This window comes from Glycine soja, chromosome 16, assembly GCF_004193775.1.
Source record: "Glycine soja cultivar W05 chromosome 16, ASM419377v2, whole genome shotgun sequence".
NCBI classification, from domain to species: domain Eukaryota; kingdom Viridiplantae; phylum Streptophyta; class Magnoliopsida; order Fabales; family Fabaceae; genus Glycine; species Glycine soja.
The window spans coordinates 28166609-28191437 of NC_041017.1; the positions used below are offsets into that span (position 1 = coordinate 28166609).

The 24829-nt window shown below is 35.4% G+C and overlaps 3 protein-coding genes, 1 long non-coding RNA gene and 2 pseudogenes across 6 annotated transcripts; 2 read left to right on the forward strand and 4 right to left on the reverse strand.

The window, feature by feature from the left end:
• Positions 1 to 1064: 1064 nt before the first annotated feature.
• On the reverse strand, positions 1065 to 2696 carry LOC114389930 (TMV resistance protein N-like). The gene is made up of 3 exons (XM_028350630.1): positions 2599 to 2696; positions 2031 to 2117; positions 1065 to 1791 (listed from the first exon to the last, which is right to left on the reverse strand). Exons 1-3 carry the CDS (start codon positions 2694 to 2696, stop codon positions 1065 to 1067), a joined length of 912 nt encoding a protein of 303 aa, XP_028206431.1.
• A 2077-nt stretch (positions 2697 to 4773) lies between these two features.
• Positions 4774 to 5657, forward strand: LOC114389395. Of its 2 annotated transcripts, none has more exons than XM_028350065.1 (2): positions 4774 to 5299; positions 5486 to 5553. In XM_028350065.1, the coding sequence occupies exons 1-2, from the start codon at positions 4990 to 4992 to the stop codon at positions 5494 to 5496; spliced, it is 321 nt and encodes a 106-aa protein (XP_028205866.1). In that variant the 5' UTR covers positions 4774 to 4989; the 3' UTR covers positions 5497 to 5553. The 2 variants fall into 2 exon arrangements, with proteins under 2 accessions (XP_028205866.1, XP_028205865.1); XM_028350064.1 differs by having other exon boundaries at positions 4823 to 5295; positions 5486 to 5657.
• Positions 5658 to 5928: 271 nt separating this feature from the next.
• On the forward strand, positions 5929 to 7432 carry LOC114389397. The gene is made up of 2 exons (XR_003661764.1): positions 5929 to 6200; positions 6952 to 7432. It is a non-coding gene; the product is annotated as an uncharacterized LOC114389397 (long non-coding RNA).
• A 1338-nt stretch (positions 7433 to 8770) lies between these two features.
• On the reverse strand, positions 8771 to 14048 carry LOC114389396 (annotated as a pseudogene).
• A 1600-nt stretch (positions 14049 to 15648) lies between these two features.
• Positions 15649 to 21068, reverse strand: LOC114389931 (annotated as a pseudogene).
• On the reverse strand, positions 20906 to 23549 carry LOC114388895 (protein N-lysine methyltransferase METTL21A-like). 2 transcript variants are annotated; one of them, XM_028349429.1, is made up of 5 exons: positions 23182 to 23549; positions 22490 to 22632; positions 21798 to 21982; positions 21434 to 21547; positions 20906 to 21353 (listed from the first exon to the last, which is right to left on the reverse strand). In XM_028349429.1, the coding sequence occupies exons 1-5, from the start codon at positions 23425 to 23427 to the stop codon at positions 21226 to 21228; spliced, it is 816 nt and encodes a 271-aa protein (XP_028205230.1). In that variant the 5' UTR covers positions 23428 to 23549; the 3' UTR covers positions 20906 to 21225. The 2 variants fall into 2 exon arrangements, with proteins under 2 accessions (XP_028205230.1, XP_028205231.1); XM_028349430.1 differs by having other exon boundaries at positions 22490 to 22660; positions 23182 to 23412.
• Positions 23550 to 24829: the final 1280 nt, after the last annotated feature.

Genomic DNA, 24829 nt, shown 5'->3' on the forward strand with positions numbered 1-24829 from the left:
CAAGCGAGGTCAAGTTGAGAGGTGGAAATGTGGTAAGCTTGCTGCAACGTTTAGCACTCAATATTTTAAGTTTACTTAGAAAACCAATTGAGTGGTGAACTGTAATTAAATTCCCACACCGATCAAATGAAAGTTCTTCCAAATTTGGGAGATCAGATACGTCAGGTATCTCTGTTAAAAATTCACACTCTTCAAAATTCAAAACCTTTAGATTCCAGAACTTCTGCAAAAGAAAAAATAAAGGAAAAAAGAAATAAGAACTAAATGAATAAATTTGAAGTGAATTTATTAATTAACAAGATGAACAAAATATACTCCTTAAACTTGCCTTCATTGAGCCATGTAGCACTGAATTAATTAACAAGATGAACAAAATATACTCCTTAAAGATATTTGGGCCAGAGAGAGTGGATCCGTTTCACTCTCGCAACTAAGCTTGCATGCTTTCCGCTTGTATGGATCCGTTTCACTCTCGCAACTCTGGAGGCACTCGTGGTGACTCGGCGGCTTCACCTGTAATGAGACAGAAACTGATGCTAGAAAAACAATTCCCAGCAACAGCAACGGCAACAAAGGAAACCGCGCTATCATTGTAGCAGCAATTGCTTAAAATATTGTTAAGCTACGTACTCGAATAATGTTGCGCTCGCTCTTGTGTGATGATGAAAACACGGTGTGAGATTAGAGCTATATATATATATATATATATATATATATATATATATATATATATATATATATATATATATATATAGTTACAGAAGAGAAAAAGCGACTTTGGTTAACTTGCATGAAAATTTGGCCACAGGATGGGCATGCAGAGTGACGTGTGTTGAATTGTTGAACAAAATTGGGGTGGTTGAAAAGAATACGGGTCTTATTTTAGTTATTTATTTAGGGTTGGTTCGCATTGGACTCGTGGGATGAGGTTATGAGCGATTTGAGCGGCAAGGTGGACACATTGGTGAATACGTGTTGTTGTGCATGGCATTTGGGGTCCAGTCCTTTTAGTTTTAGATATATACGTACGGATGCGGCGATCTTGAACAGTTTTTTTTTTTTTATCAAATGAATTTGGGCCAGAGCCTGGGCAATTGCCCAGGATAGCCGGGCCTTGAAACCGCCCATGCCATGTCCTGACTCAAGTCATGCATGTTAACTACACCATCCCACCAACTAACCTCTATGAGAGATTTTTCAACCAACACCCCAATATGATGTTTCATGCCGTCATCATAACGATCACGAATTATATGTTCAACCTCTGTCAATCTCCATCCTTTGAAGCAACAAGTAATGTCAAGAAAAAAAAATTTCTCTTCTTCTTCCAAAGCATCAAAGCTTACTTTAAGTATATCTAGAATTTTCTTCTTGGGAATTCTTTTATATTGTTTGATGGCAGATTCCCATCCTTCTATACTTTTTCCATTCAAGTGGGAACCTATTACTTCCAACGCCAATGGAAGACCAAAAGCATAAGTCACTGCATCATGCAAGACCTCCACATAAGTTGGATAAGCTTTTTCCTTCTTAAAAGCTTTCCATGTAAGCAACTGAAGAGCATCGTCCACATCCAATTTCTTCACCTCATAAGTTTTATTAACTTCATGAGATGTTAGCAATTGTTTGTCCCGAGTTGTGATGATGATTTTGCTACCGGGACCAAACCAATCAGGTCTTGCAGCAATTGCTTGTAATTGCTCGTGTGTGTCAACGTCATCTAGAATCAAGAGATCAAGCTTATGGGAGATGTTATCTGTGATTTCTCTAATGATCTCACGCTCATATTCTCTGACATTAAAACGAAACTAAATGCATTAAATTCATGTACAAGTTTTTCTTTACAAATATCAACTAATTTAGTGTCATTTACTTGTCGGCACACAAAAGTGACTAGGCACATACAAAAAATTTGCTTAATCAACGTTCAGTGCTGATTACCTTTTCATACTTGATATTCAATGAAAACAAAAGTCAAACAAGCATGAAACAGTAAACGGAATTGAAAGCAACAAGGAGAGGTGTATTACCCTCGTTTGTAATGCCAACCAGAGAAATCAGCTGTCTGACGCAAAGCCAACCTCCATTTCTGTAGCTTCTCAATATCATCTTTGAATCTTCCACATGTGTGCATTGCAAATGCTTCTTCATAACTCCATTTTCAATGAGGCACGTGTGATGAATCTATATCATAAAGCACTGCCAAAATCTCCATCTTCTGCTGTGTATAACACTCATGGATTTGGACAAATTCATTCAAACAATATGTTGAGGAGGCATAATTTTTGGAGAAAATAAGGCTTAAATATGTTTTTACATCTGATCCCTAATAAAAATTTTCTTCAAATCAAGTTTCTAATATTTTAAAAGTTATTTCAAATTGGGTTCCTAATGTTTTAAAAGTTATGTTCGAGATTCCTACCATTAGTCAGATCTGTTAATTACTCGTGTGACTGTTATTTCCAACGTATTTATGTGAATTTATTTTTTTTTAAAGTAATACCACATCGTTTGGATTTAGGTTAAAAGAAAAAAAAGCTAACTTCAAATCGAAAGAATCAAGCTTCTCTCATTTCATTTCTCACTTCCAGTGGTCACTCATTAACTCGACCACTATGCTTCTTCTTCTTCTTCTCCCTCTCCCAACTTCGCATTCCACCATTGCCCCCAACTCCACATTCCTCCCCCGTCCCCATTCTCCCCTCTTCCCCTCGAAAACCCTAACCCCCAAAAAACCCATACTCAAACCCCTAAACGCAAAAGTGCAAAACAAATTTGTTATTCTATTTCCTTCTTCATCATTTCTGTTGTGCCCTCTAAAATTGTTCATATATTTCCTCCTTTGAAGGTTGGTGGCAGTGCGTCGAGGTTGGTGACAGTGGTGATGCGGTTGCGATGTCAATGGGGCCGATTAGGTGGCATGGCAATAGTTTGTGGTGGTTCAAGGAGGCGACAATGGTGTTTGGGTTGGGATGTTTGGTAGAACCGTGGTTGTGGAGGTGAGGTAGTTAGGTTGGGATGATTTTCCAGCAGAAAGAGAAAGAGAAAGGAGATGGGCGTGTGACATTTTCTCTCTCTCACACACACACTCTTTCTTTTTCTTTCTCTTGCATACACCTGGACAGTGGTGATCAAATCACCAAACTCTGGTCCCATCGAACAACCGAGATTGAAATAGAAGGAGACTGCAGGACCTCCATCCCGAAGAGTGAGTCCTCTGCCGCCGCTCGCATTGAGAAGCAGAGGGAGGTCGTGCTCATAGAGCTCCTCCACACCACGCCCCACCGGACCCCGACCTCTCTGCCTCGCGCTCAAATCCCTATGGAGGAAAATGGACGTAGTGGTGTCGCTGCAGTTCGTAGTGTTGAAGCAGAAGGAGTCAGCATCGCTGTGGGCGGAGATAGCGGCAGCGATGAAGGAGGCAATAAACCTGACACGGCTAGTGGTAGAAGCAGTGGAGGAGTTCCTGAAGAGCAAGGTGGTGGAGTTCTGTACCTGTTGATGGTTGTAGTTATTGCGCAAAACGACGTCGTTAATGCTTTTTAAATTTTTTTTAACAAAATTACAGTTATACAAATATTACACCTTACATGCCTAGATGTTTGGTTAATGGTTAAGCATATAACAGATTCTGATGATAAAAATCTTAGACAAAATTTTTCAAATATTAAAAATTGATGTAAAAATTTATTAGAGACCAAATAACAAAAACGACGAATATATATCCAGGATCATATTTAAGTCAGAAAATAATAATGGAGAAGTGTGATCTTTTCACCTTTTCAGAGAGCATCATCATCAAAGAAGGTAAAGATTCCCCTTCGACTCAAAGCACTATAGAGATGATGAGTGAAACCAAAACGGGTATCTTCACCAGGAAAACTAAAAAATACACCGTAAGTGTATGTGTTGCTAAAAGGAGAAGAATATGCCACCAGTTGTCCCATGACAGTCGATAAACAAATGATGGATAAGGTTATGTGAAGAAGATGGAGGATTTGACAAACTAGTTATAAAGAGAAGGGTGCATAGCTATAGCTATTAGCTTGACCAGTTCATGCCATTCACACCATATTATTTCTATTGCTTGACAAGTCGTCTTGGTGAAATACAGAAAGAAAATCTTGAAGCCGTGGAAATGATATACCTACTTAATCATACTGTTCCATCTCCAAACATTACAATTTTTCTTCACTATAAGAAATGGGAAATTGGAGGAAATAGGTTTGCAATTAAAGAACAAAAGTCGATTCCTTGGAAGCAAAACAGAATGGGGGAGGAACAGAGGGTTGCACAAGTGGAATTGGCGAAGCAGAGGTGCAAGTGCGTCATTGATGCCATTAACAGTTTACCTTGTTCCACCAACATCACTGTCTCGTGCAGGCGAACCCTCCTCAAGTTGGCACGTGCCGAGCTCGCTTTCCTCTCTTACCCCTCTTCTTCTTCCGTGCCCCTCAGGTCACTCTTGTTCAAATTTGTGACATGTTTGTGTTTATAATCATGTTTTTGATTGGTGGGTATTCCTGTTATGTGTCACTCTTTTGAGTTGTCAGATAAGGTTAACTATGACCTACTTAATGTATTTGGATCCTCTGATGATGTTGAGTAACATGATATAATCATAGTTATATTGGAGACAGAAAGACAGTTTTTTTTTCTTATTGAGGATGAACTTATCATGATTAATTATAGGACCCGATAATTATATTTAATAAAAATTGTGTTTTTCTCCTTTTAAAGTGAACTGTGAACATATTATGTTACTTAACAACATGAGGCGATCCAAATTCCAATTTTGAACTTAGATTGCGGTCAAGGTTTCCGGTCTTAAAAAATCTTAGCATTGAAAAGTGGACAAATGTGGCGGATGTAGCCACACTTGTGATTGTGATGTGTATCAGAGACCCCAAAAACCTTGAACATTGCAGCAGCAATTAGGCCTTGATTTTAAAATTTTGGCCCTTGCTAAGATCATCCGTTTAGAATGTCATGCATTCAGTAGATGAGGCCGAAACTCAAGCACAGCCTACAGAAGAGAATATCAGAACAAACTTGGGGGTTATCTTCTGTTCCATTCTTATGGGAATGAAACTAAGTTCAATGGAGAATAAAGCTTGTGAATCTTCTAATCCTGGGAATCTTTTAGGTGAGACTGATCTGGTGAATTTTGATACAACAGCTTTGATAGCTCTTGTATCAGGAATTAGTAATGGTGGAACAGAGAAACTTTTGGCCACTCCAGAGAGTGGAATGAGGCAGCGGTTTAAGGGAAACTACGATGTTGTGATTGGTCAAGTAAGTAAGTTCTCTTATTTGGACTTTTGCCTCTTGTTTTGTGTGTCTAACCTTTTGCATGCATACACTCATTTGGTGGTAAAACATTTGATGAACAAGAACAACAATAATTTTATGTAGTTTTCATAAATTATTCTGATTGTTATCAGCATCAACCAAACTGATTAAAGCTTTCCTCTATTTTTCGTAGATAACGTCTGAAATTCAAAACCCAATCCATATGGAATTTGATAGGATCCTACGTGGGAAGACTGGCCTAATTTGTGAGAGTGTTCTTATGGAATTTAAGGAGTTAGTATCAATGTGTGGAGGGCCCAATGAGAAACTGAGAGCTGACAGGTTAATAAATTGCCTCAGGTGAGTTAAATCTATGTTTATCTGCCAAAAAAATAGAAAGAACGAAAGAAAAATCACAAAAGAAAATTATTTTGATATTGCTAGTTTGTTAACTATGCTAAATAATCAGTTTTAGGAAATTAATTGGAGAATGTTTCAATAAACTCATGCAGTTGCATTTCATGATTTCTTTTACCTAATCTTGTATTTTTATAGTTCACTCTTGAATCAAGTGTCTTTGTTGATGCTATTTTTTGTTGTGCTGACAATGCCTAAAGTACTATTTGCAACATTTTGCACTGACAAGCTGGAGTATCATCACAGGGTTGTTCCTGATACTCCCTCAGAACGCTTGATGGGCCTCCCATCAACTAGGAAGCTGGCATTGAAAAACAAGGTTGTCTTTGGCACTGGTGACCATTGGCATGCCCCAACTTTAACGGCAAATATGGCATTTGTTAGAGCTGTTTCACAGACGCGTTTCTACTATCGAACATAGACCAAGGGCTTTAACTGGTGATTAAGCTACATACATGCATGAAAACAAGTTTTGAGGCATTCAAAATCAGGTACTAGAATCTATTTTCTATTAAACGTGCTTGTAATAGATCTGCTACCGAACGAATACGTTTATTTTTCAAATGATTTATATCGTCAAGTATACCCATTCCAAATTTCATTCCAATCAAATGATCCGCAGCTGTCAATATATCTCGTTTGCCACATCTAGTCATAAAAAATTTATTGCATAAACAAATAAGCAAATCTGCTTGGTGGCTGTTGAGTGTCTGCTTTGTTGAATAAAGGTGAATGGTAGTAATTTGTAAAAGATGAATATTATTCCCGGTAGTCAATAGAGTAACTGCATGTTTCTGATTATGTACAAGGGTCCTTGTATTAGATGATGTTTCTCTCTTTCTGATTAGTATTTATTAAAGTATTATACTCCAATGCTAGATGGAAATATTAAATTGTTAACTTGTTAATGGTTATATTACCATACATAGAAGTTTGTGTCATCAATGAGCTACTTCACTTGAGTGTCACTGTGTTCGGTTTGCATATTCTGAACTTTTTCATAATTCATAATCTGGCCACTATGATATTTATTGGAATGATGATCTGATAATGTATGCTATGTGGAAGGTTCAAATCATATGGGCTACAACTTTTTTTATTTGTTGCTTCAATCATCATATCTTTTTACCTTAGTTTTAGCAGTGTCAGTGTCAATGTAACTTGCTAGATGGACTCTTCATATATAATCCAGGATGCAACCAAGTTTAATAGAATTCCTCCTCTCAAATCACTTATCCTCAGGCTGTCAATTAAATAATTGGGCTGAGTGTTCAACACATGGCGCTTGCAAATGCAGCCTTCTTGGGGGTGTTGAGTGTATTGCTAGCATAACATGTAGTAATGCAGGATGGTAATGCACCTGAACTACCCTTTTCTGATCTTGAGAGCTACCATTGGTAATCTTTGGCGGCAGTGGTGCTTCCACCTCTACAGCGTGTATCCGAAGTCTCTGATGATCTGCCATGAATACAGTAAGAGAGTGCTCTTACTATCTCATCTTTTGTGATGGCTACACCCTGTGTTTTTGTTCAAGTGACAATAATGTAATGTCCCTGCTCCAAGTACAGATTCTTTAATTGACTTGTTAAGTGTGGAAATAATTTTATGGGAGGTGGACTGAGTGATCTCACAAAAGATACTTTGGTGAGGTTACCTTCCTCATTTATGAAAACATGATATTAATATTGATGAGAGCTCCTTTTTATTTTGTTGAGGCTCGGAAGATTGTGTTTCACTAGGGAAGCCTTAACTTTATGAATGGCATATGTGCACTTGTTAAAGTTCATTCTTTTCTACTTTTATAGGGAGGTACCAAAATTGCTTATTTAGGTGTTTCAGCATTCTTTTAGAGAACTTACTTATCTTAAAAAAAATTAATTAAAAATGCACTTTTTTTTATTAAAAAAACAAACAAACAAACAAATTGAACCCAACTCTCGTAAGCAGATTGACTGATCCATAAAGCAAACTCAGAAATTGGAATTCAAGACGAGTTACATTTATAATACGTGCACAAGTTCAAGATGTGTGAATATTTGTAAGTAATACAGAAGGGAAATGCTTGCTCATTGACACTAGTGTTCAAGGCGGGTAATGTAACGTAGCAGTGTTCTCAAGTTCAGCCAAAGAGTTCTGTAACTAATTAATAGGAAAAAGAAACAAGAGTAACGTAGTATTTATTATAAACTGAATTATTGTAGGATGGAAGGAAAATAAACGGTGGCAACCAAAAAGCACTAAAAATATTTTTGAACCTTAAATCAAATGGCTTACAAAGGAAGGACAAAGACTCTTGGAGGAGATTGCTAACTTTGCTCATCATTTATTGTTTCACCTCGACTATCTAATTCTTCAAAGTTATAATCATCATCAGATAATCTCATCTTAACAGCATCTTTCTTATCAATGATCTTGTGTTTATTAAATTTCAGTGAATCAGTTTCTGGTTTTTTCACTTATGTGCATATATGATATCAGCACTGGATTGGGTACCTTCTTTGGTTGTCTACCTGTTTTTTGCTTGATCTCATAGTATCCTTGCCTTCCCTATCTCTTGCCATTTTCTCCTCTGCATTTCATTCATAAATTGTGTGGTCTGTCATTGCCATTCTCTCCTCTGCATTTCTCATAGTATCCTTGTTTATTTCTTAGGCTTCTAACCCTTAATATTTGTATACTGTCATTGCCTCCATTATTGGACTCACCTATATTTTTACCCTACTAGGTTGGTAGTAAGTCCATCACAACATAGAATTACAAAGTTAATCATAACACGGAAAAATAAATGTCACAGATTCATTATCCACATCACTAGTTAATATCAAAACCCAAGCTTGTCAAATTTTGAAATTCGGAATCTCGGCATACTATAAGAGAAGTTAGACGAAACAATTGCCTTCATTACTAATACCCGTTTTCCTACTTCTTCAAACAATTTCACAGCCTATTGGGATTATTATTAAGCTAGATACACTTTCAAATTATGAAATCATAATAATTTACTAACATACTACATAAAGCAAAATTTATGATAGTAGTTTCTTACTACTAGTAATTCACGGTTAATGACATTCATTCAGTTTCTCTAACATTAATTTACCTTTGACAATAATTGTGCCCCTTCTATACTTCGAATCCATTAAATTTAATCCAACTTCACAGTATCATACAATTTCCACTGCCCAGCACAGTGGATGTGATCATAAAACTATACATTGTTGCTGTTGCACAAATACTGTCTATGAAAGTTCCATATCCACAAACCTGCCCTCTTTTAGCAACTGGTGGTTTGAGATTCCAAACTTTCTAGATCATCGTCTGATTTTCTCTTGCTATAAAAGGATCAGTAAATCGAACATCCTCCATGGCATATTCCTGTTTAAATATATGGATTCCCATTTTAACAGGGTGGATATAGGTATCTATACAACGTGGACATGTAACATTCACATGGTTCCATCCATTTTCGAAAGGCATCTCATACGGACTATTTCTGGATTTTATCTCTTGTAGATCACAAAGATATGCATGGTGCATTCCTGTCCGGAAATGGCAACTATAAGGGGAACATTGGTTGCCATTGATGAACACCATGGGACGAAAAAATTTGTCTTGAATAGGTGCAACAATAAGACAAAGAACCATGTCAGGGAACTTATTACGAAATCAGAAAGAAATTGAAGGTCCCCTGCTTTGCTGATCGAACCACTCAGGAATCCTATCTCTTGGCAAACAAAACACAGTGTTTCCAGCTTCATGCAGTTCCTGTTAGCCATAAAGAATTCATGAGTTTACCAAAGTTAAGTACACTATATATTATCAAATAAAATACATTTCAAACAAGATAAAACCTGATTTAGGAACTTGCTTATACTTGAGGAAGTCAATGATTTACAGTTTATTGCAAAGAAATGCTTTAAGTTTGGTGGAATCCCTCTAAATTCCCGAAGATGCTTGCAGTAACATACATCAAGTATCCTTAAAAATTGACATTCTTTGATGCATTCAGGAAGGATTGTGAAATTATTCTCGGATAGACATAATTTCTTCATATGTGCAAACCAAGTAAAATCTATTGAAAAAAATTCATCACAGAGGTTGCAACTTGAGACAGTAAGCCTTTCTACCTTTGAAGATACTGTTGACCCCGTTTTTTCTTCACCCTCTTCCTGTTTTAGCCATTACCATTTCTAATAATAAGCGTTTTGAGGTTTTTCATCTTCTTGAAAGCCTTTGTATTTAATTCTACTATTTCTTCTTTGCCAAAGCTGGGGAAGTCTAGACATATGATTTCAATTTGACTAGTTCCCTGTTAATCCAAAAGCCACGAATCAACCACAACCACAATGCAAGTGAACGCATATTTACAGAAATTTACATATTATGAAGAAAAACAACAAATATGATTTGAACATATGATAGTCAGGAAACATAAACCAAGATATGAAATCAAATCATTCATTAGTGCCACTCACCTTGTTGTCTTCCAAAACTTGAATTATATCTTCCAGTAACCACAGTCTACTGCGCTTCTCTGGCTCTTTCGGTGATTCTTGCCTGACAATTTCTTTACCCATGTCCTCAATCAAGTCATGCATTGTAACTCTAGGTAATCTGCCATACCAACTAAACTTTTTTATAAGAGATTTTTCAACCAACACTCCAATATGATATTTCATGCAATCACCATAATGAGTGCGAAGTATATCTATAACCTCTGTCAAAGCATATCTATTGAAGCAACAGGCAATGTCAAGGAAAACATTCTTTTGTTCTTCCTCCAAAGCATCAAAGCTTACTTTAAGTATCTCTAGGATTTGAATGCTAGGAATTCTTTTATATTGTTTGATAGCAGATTTCCATTCTTCTATGCTTTTCCCAAACAAGTTGGAACCTATCACTTCCAAGGCTAATGGAAGGCCAGAAGCATAAATTACTACATCATTCAAGACCTCCTTATAACTTGGATCAACCTTTTCTGTTTTAAAAGATTTCCATGTAAGCAATTGAAGAGCATTGTTCTCATTCAATAGTTTCACTTCATATGTTCTTTTAACCCCATGAGATGCTAGCAGTTGTTTGTCCCGAGTGGTGATGATGACTCTACTGCCTGGACCAAACCAACAAGGTCGTCCAACAATAGCCTGTAATTGTTCATGCTTGTCAACATCATCTAGAATCAAGAGAACCTTCTTCCGCTGAAGCCTATGTTGTATAATTGAAGCTCCTTGTTCAACACTTGCTAGGTTGATTTCCTTCTCTCCAAGTATTTCCCAAAGAAAGGATGATCTAGAGGTATTGTAACTCCTGTTTGTTTGATTTTTCTCTCAAATCTTACTGTTTGTTTGATTTTTCTCTCAAATCTTTAAGAAAACATGAACCATCAAAATGACAAGCAATCAAATTGTAAACGGCTATAGCAAGTGTTGTTTTTCCAATCCCGCCAATTCCATGGATCCCTATCATGTAGACACCATCATCAGATTCAACATCCAAAAGCTTTGTTACTTCTAGTAATCTTGACTCTAGTCCAACCGGGTAATCCGCAACAGGCAAAGGAGCATGATTAATCTTGATGGAGACCAACTCAACAATCCTCCCAATAAACTCGTATTCATACCCTTCTCTGTTTCAAACATAAAAGTCTTACATTATGTTTGGATGGGTACTTTTAATAAAATAATATATTTTAAATGAGACATTGAATATCTATCATACCTTCGCATAGCGAAGTGCCTCTGGACAATGGAGTACGTAGTTTTATTGAATATCTATCATTTTAAATTTAGTGTTTGGATAATAATTTAAAGGGAAATTGAATATATGACATTTTAACAAGAAATTTTAATCAACAAAAAATGAATAATTTCAAATTCTCTTAAAAATTAAAGAATTTCAATTCCTCCACAAGAGAGTCATTCCTCCCACTCTCAGTCTTTCTTCTTTACAAACACTGCTCACTCCTCTTGAGTCACACGCTCTCGCTCTCTTGGGATTTCGAGAACCTTGCTCTCTCCGGGTGGTGACAATTCTCACATGGGGTCTTTTTACCTAGAGTTTTTCACAAAACTCACAGAAACAGATAAGAATCGTGCAAACAAGTAATTGAAAAACGAATGAATAAGGAGAGGAACAGACTCGTCTTGGAAGTTTCGGCCATGGAGGTGTGAGAAGAGAAGGAAGTAGTGAGAGAGAGAGAGGCGTGTGGAGTATTGTTCTTTGAGAAGATGTTAGAGTAAGAACCCTAAAGCTGACTTCGAGGGCAGCAAACCTCCAGCAAGAAGAAGAAGACACAGAGGTAAGAAAAGGGAAATATCATTTTCTCATTCATGCCCCTTGCTTGTTATTTACATGGATATATATAGCATTCCTCTTAACAAATCTGTGCTATTCTGCTCAAGGAATATTACATCATAACAGAATTTGTTATGCACGAATCAAGCAAGATTTTCCTAATTACTGTATTGCCCATACTGCCCTCTGCTTCAAACAAAATCACGAAGGTATGATGGCCCTGCTATCCTTCTCTTGGACCTTTCTTTTTACACCTCTGGTTTGCTGATTGTTACCATTGCCTTCTCTGTTCCAGCTTCCTTGTTGCCTATTTCTGGTATCCTATCAGAAGAGGAGAAGGAAGGACGTGAAGGAGAGTAAGGCAGAGTCAAAGAAGAGGTGAGGTTCCTTTTAAACAAGTGTTGGCTCAGAGTAACACCATCTAGGAGGACTGCGCCATTTGTTCCTTTATTAATTACTTATCCCCGGTTCATCTGTTTAACATATACATTTATTTTATATGTAATTAATCAAATCAAAGGTGAAATATTTTGCATTAAAATATTTTGTATTAAATTATTGTGATATTAGATAATTGAATTTTTTTTAACAAAAAATTAGATTGAACAAGAAATTATATATCATTCATATTTAATTTTACAGTATTGTTTAATCCAAGTTTTTGTGTGTGTTAATACAAAAATATTATGTAAGACTCAAAATTGTTTAACATTAAAATTATTTTGATTATTTAATTATTAAATATTGTTTAGTATTAAATTTATTTTGAATATTTTACTAATTAAAAATGACTAATATTTATTTTTATTCAATATTAAAATTTTAATTTTTAAATAAATATTTAAAAATAAAAATTTAAATTCAAGAAATTAAATTGTTACATCCAAACAAAATATTTATAAAATAAAAAATATTTAAATCAAAACAGTTAAAATGTTGTGTATTTAAATTTTCTAAAAAAAATTAAATCCTCCATCTAAACTAAAAAATTTTACATCCTCCATCCAAACATGGGTTAAAGAAGTCAAAATAGCCCTATCCAGGTTTGATACCAAAGTTGTAACAAGCATTTCTTTTCTCTTTAAATTTTACAATCAAATCATTAGACAATCGACACCTAACCCAACAAAAATTATGAAGTAAAAGATTGGTAAGGTGTGGTACCCGTGTTTGAAATGAAAGCCAGACAAGTTAGCTACTTGATGCAGAGCCTTCTTCCAATACTCCAACTTCTCCATGTTGTGGTTGAACCTTTCCTCATGCTTAGCCAATGCTTCTCCATAACTACCTTCCTGGTGTCTGACATCAGAAGGATCCACCTTATAAAAAACTGGCACAACCAACAGATTTTTGCTCTTAAAGCACTCAAGAATGTGAGCAAGTTCATCTAAGCAAAACCAGGAAGAAGCTTAATTTATAGAGAGCACAGTGATGGCAATCCTGGAATCTTGAATTGCCTTCAGAAGTGCTGGTGTTATTTCCTCTCCACTCTGAAGCTCCTCATCATCAATGAAAGTGTAGATTCCCCTGTCATCAAGAGCTTTGTAAAGATTTCCGGTAAAACCATGACGTGTGTCTGCGCCTCTGAAGCTGAGGAAAACATCATAGTTGAAGGAAGAGGAACATGATCCCAAAGCCATGTGAACTGAGAAGAAAGTCTACTATGATTGTGGATGGAATGTTGCGTCTCCAAAACTTGGATGAAGGTTCATATGTTTATTTTTTCTGGCCTGCATAAAATAAAACAATTAAAAAATTAAGACTATGATCATTAGTGTTAGAAGATGAAGTGTGTGAGTTAATATGCATTAAGAGACTTTATTTTTGTGTAACCACTAAGTATTTGAAGGGTTATTGACATTAAGCACGTTTTTTGTGTTAATTGAAGAGTCATTTAATGGCTATAGATTGCTCTCAAGTCTCCTCTCTATTTTTCTAACACCCTCCAAGTGGAATGTATTTGCGTTTTGGATCCACTGACAATTTTGTTAAGTAAATTACATTGCAACAGTGGATGATATGCTGTGTATCTTCTTCAGTTTAATATATATAAAGCAAAGCACTTTCATTTTTGAGTTTTTGAAATTAAACGAATTAGATTTGTTGTTTTTATCACTAGCATATCCAGAAAACCTTCCACGAAGTTTCATAAAATAATTAATCTCCTTGATATTAGTTGTGCTTCTAACATGATTTTTTTTATCATGATTTTATAATTTTGAATAAACTTTAATCAATGATAAAATGTGTCTAAAAAGTATGTTATTTGCACTTTTCATATCCATTTTTATACTATAAAATAAAATTATCAATTTAGAAAACACTCCTTTCTTTCCATCGGTTAGACATTTTCAACACTCTTTTTCTTTTCTATCTGAAAGATGCATTTCACATTCTATTTTTGTAATGAGCAAAAAAAAAAAAACGTATCTCTCAACCATTTCAAATTAAATTTCTTTGTTTTTCAAATGTATACTTTGATTATCTTAATTAACTAATTTTTTATTTTTTATTTAAATTATTTATTCAATTTATTTATGTATTAAAAAATATTATTATTATCAATTTTAATTATATAAAAATAAATATTTATTACGTGTTATGCAAGAATATAAAATATTAGTTTATTTTATTAAACTAGTATCAGCAAGTTTAATAATAATACTTTTTGAATTAAACCAATGGGTTTATTGTATTCGCATCAGCATACATACAGCTAACAACTCAAGCTTGGCATAGCACAAATGTGACGAGAGATTGTTGCCTTCAATCATTAATTATGCCAATTTTTCTGAAGGAATAGAGTGAATTGCTCGGTATCTAGAAATCGATGGGCACAGCTACAACGTCAGATTCTTTAGCATATATATGAGACTTTTTATATATAGTTGAGCGAATACAAAAAATACAACAACAACAACAACAACGCCTTATCCCACTAGGTGGGGTCGGCTACATGGATCAACTTCCGCCATAATGTTCTATCAAGTACCATACTTCTATCCAAACCATTAATTTCGAGATCCTTTTTTATAACCTCTCTTATAGTCTTTTTGGGTCTTCCTCTGCCTCGAATTGTTTGTCTTCTCTCCATCTGGTCTACTCTCCTCACTACAGAGTCTACCGGTCTTCTCTCTACATGCCCAAACCACCTAAGTCTATTTTCCACCATCTTCTCTACAATAGGCGCTACTCCAACCCTCTCTCTAATAGCTTCGTTTCTAATTTTATCCTGTCGAGTCTTACCACACATCCACCGCAACATCCTCATCTCCGCTACACCTACTTTATTCTCATGTTGGCTCTTGACCGCCCAACATTCTGTTCCGTACAAAATCGCCGGTCTTACCGCAGTCCGATAAAACTTTCCCTTTAGCTTGATCGGTACCTTTGCATCACATAACACCCCCGATGCTTTTCTCCATTTCATCCATCCTGCTTGAATGCGATGATTCACATCCCCGTCAATTTCCCCATCATCCTGTATTACAGACCCAAGATATTTAAATCGTGTGACTTGAGGGATAATATGGTCTCCTATTTTCACCTCTGAGTTAGAAACCCTCCTTCTTTTGTTGAACTTACATTCCATATACTCCGATTTGCTTCTGCTTAGGCGAAAGCCATGTGTTTCTAGAGCTCGTCTCCAAGTTTCCAACCTCTCATTCAGCTCCTCCCTCGACTCTCCAAGGAGGATTATGTCATCTGCAAAAAATAGCATAGCATATTATTATTAGCATAATCAATATTGTCCTTTAAAAGATGCAACTCTCACCAATGTTCAATGATAACTTGGCAAAGTAGTTTCTATATTCTCCCGGCCATTGATTTCTTCAATAACTTTCTCTTTTTTACAAAAAAAAAAAACCCATGAAGGCGCAGGAATTATCTTGGCATGTGGATAACACATCTCTGACACTTTCCTTCCTTCATGAGATTGAAAGCTTTGTTAATGTCATCAAATGGCAAATTGTGTGTTATGTAGTCATCAATCTGGATTTCCTGCATATTAATCATAATATTAGTACATATTTTTTTGCTAAAATAGCTGCTTGAAAGAAAAAAAGCATATCAAGCAAGAAAATAGCTCTGATAAGCATTTGAAGTTGCATTCTCAATTCCTCCCTCCCTCCCCCCTTCAAAAATATCTCTTTCACAGACATTTGGTACACTTTATAATGAAAAACAAGATTAGGTCACAAATACCAGCTATATATAGACAAGTAGTACATCACAAATAAACGATAATGATAACATGAAATTGTCCTCCGCTTCATCATAAATAAACGATACAAGTGCAGCAGATGGAAGTAAGAAAAAAAGGGCATACAGCAGGTAAATCAACATACACTTTGACATTCATAGTCAAAAACATATACAAGTAGAATGAGAGAGAGAGACAGAGAGAATTTTTTCAGGGTAATGCTGCTATAAGAACTTTACCTTTGCAAAAACTCATTTTTGAACCATAGATTTACCTTTGTATCTCTGGTGTCAGTTCAAATTTCAAAACATTAAGCATATTTTCTGCACAAATCAACATGAAATCTAATGGTTCTTCACATTTGTTGTCTTCTCTCCTTAAGAGTTTGTTCATGTAACATTACTAAATTTCTATCTTCTCTGTAGAGTTATTCTAATCACTGGTCAATGAACTTAATTATCTATGCAAGAAAATTACCTTTTTCAAATAGTCATAGAGAACCATTTATGCAGAAGGTAGACATTGCCGTGTTTCAGCTTAGAGTGAAAACGTATAAAGTAGTCAGGTTCAGATGAGAGGAATCCGGGTATACTGTTTCGGTTACCTTGTTGAGATACTTCTTTACTAATGAAGGCAGATCAGATTTTGGTTTCCATCCCCAAAATAGAGATCCTTTCAATGTTCTTCCCATTAGGAGTAGTCCATAACGAGCTGACATCTCAAGCTTCACCTTTGGCACACCAAGTGTTACAGTCAAACCCCATCCCTATGCAACCAAGGAAAGATAGAATGAATTCAAGTATAATGAATAAAAGCTTTTAAATGTCAATTGCCAAAACAAAAATTTTGGGTTTATAGAGTATTACATCACAGCATGACTACAATGCAGTGGTTATCATATCAGTGTCACCTACACATTCGAACGAGAAATCTGCCCTTCCATCAGTAATGCACTTAATAACCTGGAAATTTTCAACACATAAATGGTTGTTATGACTTCCAAACTTTTTCTTTGTGTGCATACTTATAGTTTTTGTGCCGAAGTAAAATTATATTCAACCAAAATCAAATTCACAATAAATAAATTTGTATGGATCAAACATATGTAATATTTGATCTAGCGGGATACTTTTGATAGCCATCAATTACAGTTACATACAATTTTCTCCACAAAATAAAGTATGAAAAGTTAAATCAGATGTTTTGTAATGAGAAGATCAAGCCGCCTGAGCAATAGGTTCTTTATAGGAATTCGGGAAACAACTTCAGTAACCCCAAAAGCTTTAGTTGTGGCAACAAACAACAATAAGTAAATAAAGGGAAATATTAAATATAAATTTCAGAGTAACTTGAGGAATTGAATATAGTACCATTTTCACACTTCTGTGGATTATTGTCCACACCAATTATTCGAGATGCACCTCTTAGTTTGGAAGCTTGAGCAACCTAATTGATCAAAGGAAAATTAATTACAATTTGGAAAATATTGTTGCTTATCTGTTGAGAAGTTAAGATCGATACAATTGAATTATCAATGTACTTACAGATAGGCCAACAGTTCCAAGACCAAAAATCACCACAGTTGATCCTGTTGACACGTCAGCAACATTCCATGCTGCGCCCAGACCTAATGTTTTAAAAAAATGAGTCCCATAATCAACAAAAAAATAATAATTTATCAATGACATTAACAACACTTATTGGGATCTATGGCTCTGACAGTGTCTAGTAGCAAAAGTTCATAGTATATTATTTGTGAGGTATAAGAAAGAGGAGGAAAATAAGTCCAGCATTTGTATTTTGCCTACAAATTCATCCAATGCCACTTGGAACTAACAATTCCTTCAATTTCATCCAATCTTTACCTATGCCAGTTACAATGCCTCTGGCATCATCAAATCCAATAATAAGACGTTTTACACTATCTTGTGTTTCCTTACCAATCATTTGTGGAGCTGCTTTGGTTAATAATCCGAAAATCCAGTACTGCGTTTTGGATCATTACACATTGAGTTATAATCAAATTAGTTTCAAGTTTTTCTGGAAGTCCAGAAGCAGTAACAAGTCATCAATAGACAACGCTAAACATGCAATTAAAAATAATTTTTTCGACACTTATATGCCCAATGTGGCAAGCAAATAATGTGTTTAGGGCATATAAGTCATTCATTAACAAACTACAAGATATTAAAGCAAATAATGCAAAACAAAAATATATGAGGACATTTTGCAGGGTAAACCTATGTGGCAAGCATCTATGAGGCAGGTGATGGAACTCTTATATGCCCTAAAATCAATTTAAACTGTAAAAAACAGTGACCTTTGACAATCAATCAGTCTCAAATACGCAACAGGTTTTGTCAAAATGCAAAACAACAAAAAAGAAAGTCATTATCTTTCTAAGTTTTAACTAATTTAAGAGAAAATCAGACCAATTCACTTGATGACCTCCAGCTGAGAGGATCACCTGTGATGATTTTACAATTATATATATTGCCTTTGTTTATTTTCCAAGGCCATACTGTTCCTTTGACATTCAAACTGATGAACACACAGACAGAAGTCATGCCTCCTCTAACCATTTATAGGAAATAACAAGAAAAAAGAATCAGACAGCTTAATGGCTATTAACCTGTTACTATTTCAAGTAATTTAAGTACACGGTTTTAAGTTTACAATGTTGATTACTGAAACTCCATTAATCTATTCCCTAATTTTAGAACTAATAATAAACAGCTGAAACATTTACTTGCAGCAACCCCACAGCTCAGAAGACATATTTTCTCAAGAGGTGCAAGGGGACTGAGTTTCACTGCACATCCAGAATGGACTACTGTGTATTCACTGAAACTTGAAACAGCACAATAATCATAAACAGGTTCCCCTTTTACTGAGAAGCGCGTCTTCTGGTCACTATGCATTAAACCCATCCTTTCCAATCCCAAAACGACAAGTGTTGCTTTTTCCAGATGTGCACTGCCTGCATGATATGCATTCTCCAATGAATACTGTTAGCACATGGTCCCCCTCTTTGAATTCAGTCACTCCTTGTCCCACACTCTCAACAATGCTGCAAAAATATACCAAATATTAAATATCTACTGAGAAGACTACACCTTTTTGCAATGATTTAGCTAAAGTAATGTCCTTGATGCAACAATGTATCACATTCCCATGCATAGTGTAATACTTCACTCTCAGCTGATCGTTGTCACTCTAACTCAACTTGGCATATCAGTATTTGATCAAATTCTCATACTACCCAATTGGGTAACTCTTAAAAATACAAAATTTCTTCTTATGAAATTCAACAAAAATAACCTAAGGAACACTAGTGACTCAATGTTGTCTTAATCCAAACGTAGAAATAAGAGTAGATTACCCTGATGCTTCATGGCCAAATATTCGAGGAAATATGGCCTGCAAAAAAGCACCTGGCGTTAAACGCTTAACTACATCCATTCATAAATTTTTAACAGAAATCATGACAAAGAAATATTCATTAGTAGACTAATCGATCACACCACCAGCCATCGGTAGCTTTTAAAAAAGAACAGGAGGCATACTCTTGAGAACGCAACATTTAATTCAAGATTTATCAGTAAAACAATAATCAATCACATTAAACATCAAATGTTGATAGGCATGCATTGGCTAATATGTTATTGAATTACATCTCATGAGTTGAATTTTAATAAATTCTGTCAAATCAAAAATTACTTCAAGTATGACTTTTAAATACACGATTCAATGATGATGTAAAAGATCCTTACAATGTCAATTTATTCCAATTCAATTTGAAGTTTCACACTCCAAAAGAACCATGCGAAGTTTTATGAAACAAATTTTCCATTAAAGGCAAGATAACAACCAGACTTACATGAGATTCCCAAGCGGAGAGATCACTGCGACAGAGAGAAGTGGAGACAACCTTAATCCTAATCTCCATTGGTTGAGGAGGACTCACTTCCACTTCCTCTATCACCAATGCTTCCCCAGCTCCCCATGCCACTGCAGCTGTTCCATGTTCCACATACCATTAACAAAAGCCACACGAATTAATATCCCATGTTGATCATAAAACAATGCACAGACAGAGATATCAAAACAAGAAAATGAAAAAGGAAAAGGGTGGCTGACTTTACCTTTGCAGGTAATGACTTGAGGTGTTGACATGTTGGTGAGTGAAGAACTATTACAAAGTGGGAAAGAAAAAGGGTGGAAGAGAACTTGAAATAGCAGTTGGTGGTGGTAGGTAGTCTGTCTAAGACACGGAGTTAGTTGGTATATTGTAGTAGGATTTAGAATGTTGTAGTAATTATGTGGCTACTGTCAATTTTCAAGTTTTATTCAAACTAATGAAATTTAAGAAAATATTTAATAATTTTATTTAAAAACAAGAACAAATTATAAAAATGTTCGTTTTTGAAAAAGTTGGTATTTCAAAATTGTTTGGATGTATGTGAGAGTCTAATTATGACCAAGGAAAGGCGGAAACTTTCTTTTACTGTGCCTTCAAGACATCTATTAAAAAATATACTAGTTGCCTAACAATTAATAGTATAATTGTTAATAATTCTTCAAAATAAAATAAAGATATTGTCAGGAAAATTTAGCAATAATAAATAAATAAAAAGTTTGCGAAATTTATTCAACTTCAATGAAGTTTTACCATATTATGGCATATGAGCATATCCCTTGGTGTTAACATTTTTCTATTATCAAATACAAAAAAAGAGGCAGTAAGTGCATTATTTAAATATTGGTTTTAACACAGCTTAGCTAAGTCTTGGTGTACAGAGTTCCAATTCGCAGCTAAATCTTCAGCATTCCGTCCCATTAAAATGTCACAATATGGCATTGTTTGGAACTCATCAAACCAAACCAAACTCACAAGGACAGAAAATAACAAAATACTTGAGGGCTAACAAAGAAAATATGGTTAAATTCTTGATTCACAATATGGACATCATGTTCCTAGCGTTAAAGAAGACAACTAAACATCATATTCTCAACAATCATTTCTTCACTAGAACATAAATAACAACACGATTGCTGCAATAATCAGGGTGCCAGAGCGTTTGTTCCACGCGGCCAATAGTGAAATTATCCATTGCAGCTTCTAAGAAGTACTCAAGAATGGCATCTGAAATCAGAAAACACTACTGAGCAGTATGCTATAAATTGTGCTCCCAAAAGAAAAGAAAAAGGAATGGTATTCTTTACCATTTCGGAGTTCTCCAGCCAAAAATATTGTTGTATTAGGTCCAGAGAGCTGCATAAGTGTTTCTAGAAGATCCACAACTGCCCCCTCACTGTACACTACATCAGATCCTATCACTGAAAACAAGAAGTCAAGTATTGAATCGATAAGGAATGCTAGCAAAATATCACATGAGATGCAGGTAATTCAAATATTTGACAAGGCATGCAAGTCAAAGGAAGAAAAAGATAAAATTAACTACAAAGCTATGATTAGAATGATGACAATAATCACAATTCACAGCAAAACGTCAAAAGTTTCTGATGCCAGTAATTGAATGTTGTTTGCTCCTTGTCACTTGAAGGAGTTGAGGGAGAATTATCATACCAAAATCGGGTTTGGGGTCAATGAGTTCTGGGTCAGGATCTTCTCCCCATGTGAGCTCAGTTGCTGTTACAGAACCCCGTAGAGAAACATGTTTCATGTTGGTCTCAATATTCTTTCTCAGTAGCCTCAGCCTATCTGGCAGATCAGTGACAATGACCTCACTACCCAAAAGGGTTGCAATGCAACTAAGGAAGAAAAAAATAAGAAAGGTGTATCATAGAATGAGTAAGAACAAACTTAAAAATAATTCCTCGTCATTTTTTAGAAAACTTAGAGATAGTTTGGATAAAATTTTGAACAACCAAAAAGAAAATAAGAAGAATTAAGGAGGTAAAATGAATCAAACTTCTCCCATAAGATAAAATCAACTTATACACAACTAATGGAGTAGAAAGATGAGAGTTCATAGCAAAATTTAGGTGGAAAAGTAGATTTTAACCTGTGGGAGGAGAAATTTGATTGTTATTAACTTCTTAATTCATTATATTTTCTTCTCCAAAAAGGACCTATTGAGAAGCTTATTCAAACGGTCTCTTGTTCGTAAAAAAAGACAATGCAAAAGCTCAAAGCTCTATTTTCCTAGTTCAGTAAATCCTTGTGGAAAAAGACAAAAGCTAATCAAGAAACTATGGACAAACTGTAGCCATTTAGCATGAACAGGTCAAATAGGATGAGATTGCAATTGAACTTACCCAACCAATCCACAACCAGAACCCAATTCAACAATCTTCTTTCCCTGAAGGACAAGCATCCCTGAGTCAACAGCATGCTCTAGAAACTTTCCCAGTACAACTCCACTGTCCCACATCACTGCTCCAGTTACTCCAGGCGTTCCCTTGAAACAAAAGTCCAAAATCTCAAAACTGTTTAAAACTAAAAACCAATCATTAGAAAAGGCACAAGCCAAAGCAGAAGCCATCTGAGCACTAATGTGAATTATCCATGTCAACAGAACCATTACACATAAGTAATAAAAAAAAACAAGCACGAATCACATGCCTCTATCCCTCAACCACCAAAACATGCCCAAACAAATTAGTCACTAATTTAAGTTAGTTTATTCTGTTAGTTAAGTTCCGCTCCTAAAAAACAAGTGTACAGCATCCAAGACACTCCAGACACTATATATATATTAATGATTACTCAAAAATAAGTTAAATGGTTCATTTTCTCAAATTCAGATCTTCGATAACACATGTCATCAACAGGGGCTATAGCAAGCTAATAACTTTAAGCAAAAACAATCAGCATCATGGTATTTTATGAAATGGGTAATCACGTTCGGGCAAAAAACAAAACCGGGTGATCAAGTTAGAACCCAAAACAAGATCAAAATCAAAGCTTTAATCAATAACCTTTAACCAGAGCATTGAGAGAGATATACCAGTGAGGAAGGGGATTGAAGAATGGAGAGAGAGTGGCCACAAGAGTCGAGGGAGAGTTGCAAGGAAGCTTGAGAGACGAAGGCATTGGGTTTGGAAAGTGTGGGCTGCTGAATACCCCACAGCAGCATGGTCTCCTCCGCAGCGGATTCCTCCCCACCAACCACCAACCGAACCTCACCACCGTAAGAACCCAACTTCACCATTGGCGCCACTGCTTCCTCTTCCTCTTCGTTGTTGTTGGCCATGGTGTCCTCGCTCTCTCTGTTTCGGATTGAATTGGGTTTTAATTTGTGGCCTTTTTAGGTATGGGCGTTGAAAGGAGGAGGGCTTTTGCTTCCTGCACCCCATAAAAAAGTGAAAAATCATGTACCCCATCGAAAGTAGGCCAACCGAGCTCCAAGGCACCTCATGCATCCCCTCTGTCAGAGATAAAGGCAAGTTTTGGGAAACGTCAGCTTTGCTTTGCAGAGCTTTCTATGTTGCTTGCCATTTGTTTATTTAGTATGTTTTATCTGTTCTTGGTTAATGTATGTTTCATCTTAGATAAATGGTAACTTCTGTGTAACCACCTACGATACACATCCAGAGATTTCAGGATAACCATTACAGCAGTTAATTGTACATAAATTAGCGCTTGACCTAAGGAGACGGAGATTACACTTTCACATTTGAGTCAGAACCTTAGACGTGATCTAATTATAGGGACACACCCAAATGGACAAGATTAGCCTAACCTCATTAGACACCCAATCACTTGTCGACCCTAGCTATTTTTTCTAAGAATAATATAGATATATATATATATATATATATATATATATATATATGAGTCCCAAATTTAAAGAGATCAATTTCTCCGTACCATATTTTGTTTCATTACTAGTGGTATTTATGCAATTTTGTTGAAACTATATGCTTTAATTTGGGATATATAGATAAACCTATGTCTATTATAGTATGTGATAAGAGTTAGAGACTATGTTGTTATATCCTTAATATTTGCTAAGTATAGGTCTGGTGTACTTCTGTTGCATGTAACTAAATCTTTCACTTAAGTGTGTAGATATTGTTTATAATTGTAGCACTTGAGTTTATGATTTGAGTGAGTAATTGAAAATTTGCAAATGATCACATTCTCTATTTTAAAATTAGGGTTTTTTTATCTCACTTAGAATTATATTGTTTACGTGATTCTTTTGAGGGTTAATATATTTTTAGGATTAACATGTGGTTAGCTATGAAACCCTTTTATAAAACTCTGCAATTGATAGATGAATTGTGTATTTGGTTTCATATTCTCGTTTCTAACCACTCCTCTCTAATACTTAATTCTTTGAGAGAAGAAATAATATGTTCTATTTACATTGAGTATTATCTTATAGAACTATGATCCTACTATCATTAGAATATTTTAATACTAGTGAACTCCAATGAGAATCATAATCTTATTTTGGATTAGTGGGAGTATATAATCTTGTGTTATGTATCGAGATTTATCAATATTGTATTGTCATATACTCTTGTGTATATTTAATGATCATATGACATACTCCAAAAGGCCTTTGTTATTTATTCTTTTCCTATTGAGTTGAGATACATAAAATCCTTTGTATCTTAGTAAGCATCTTTAACATATGTCAATGCCAT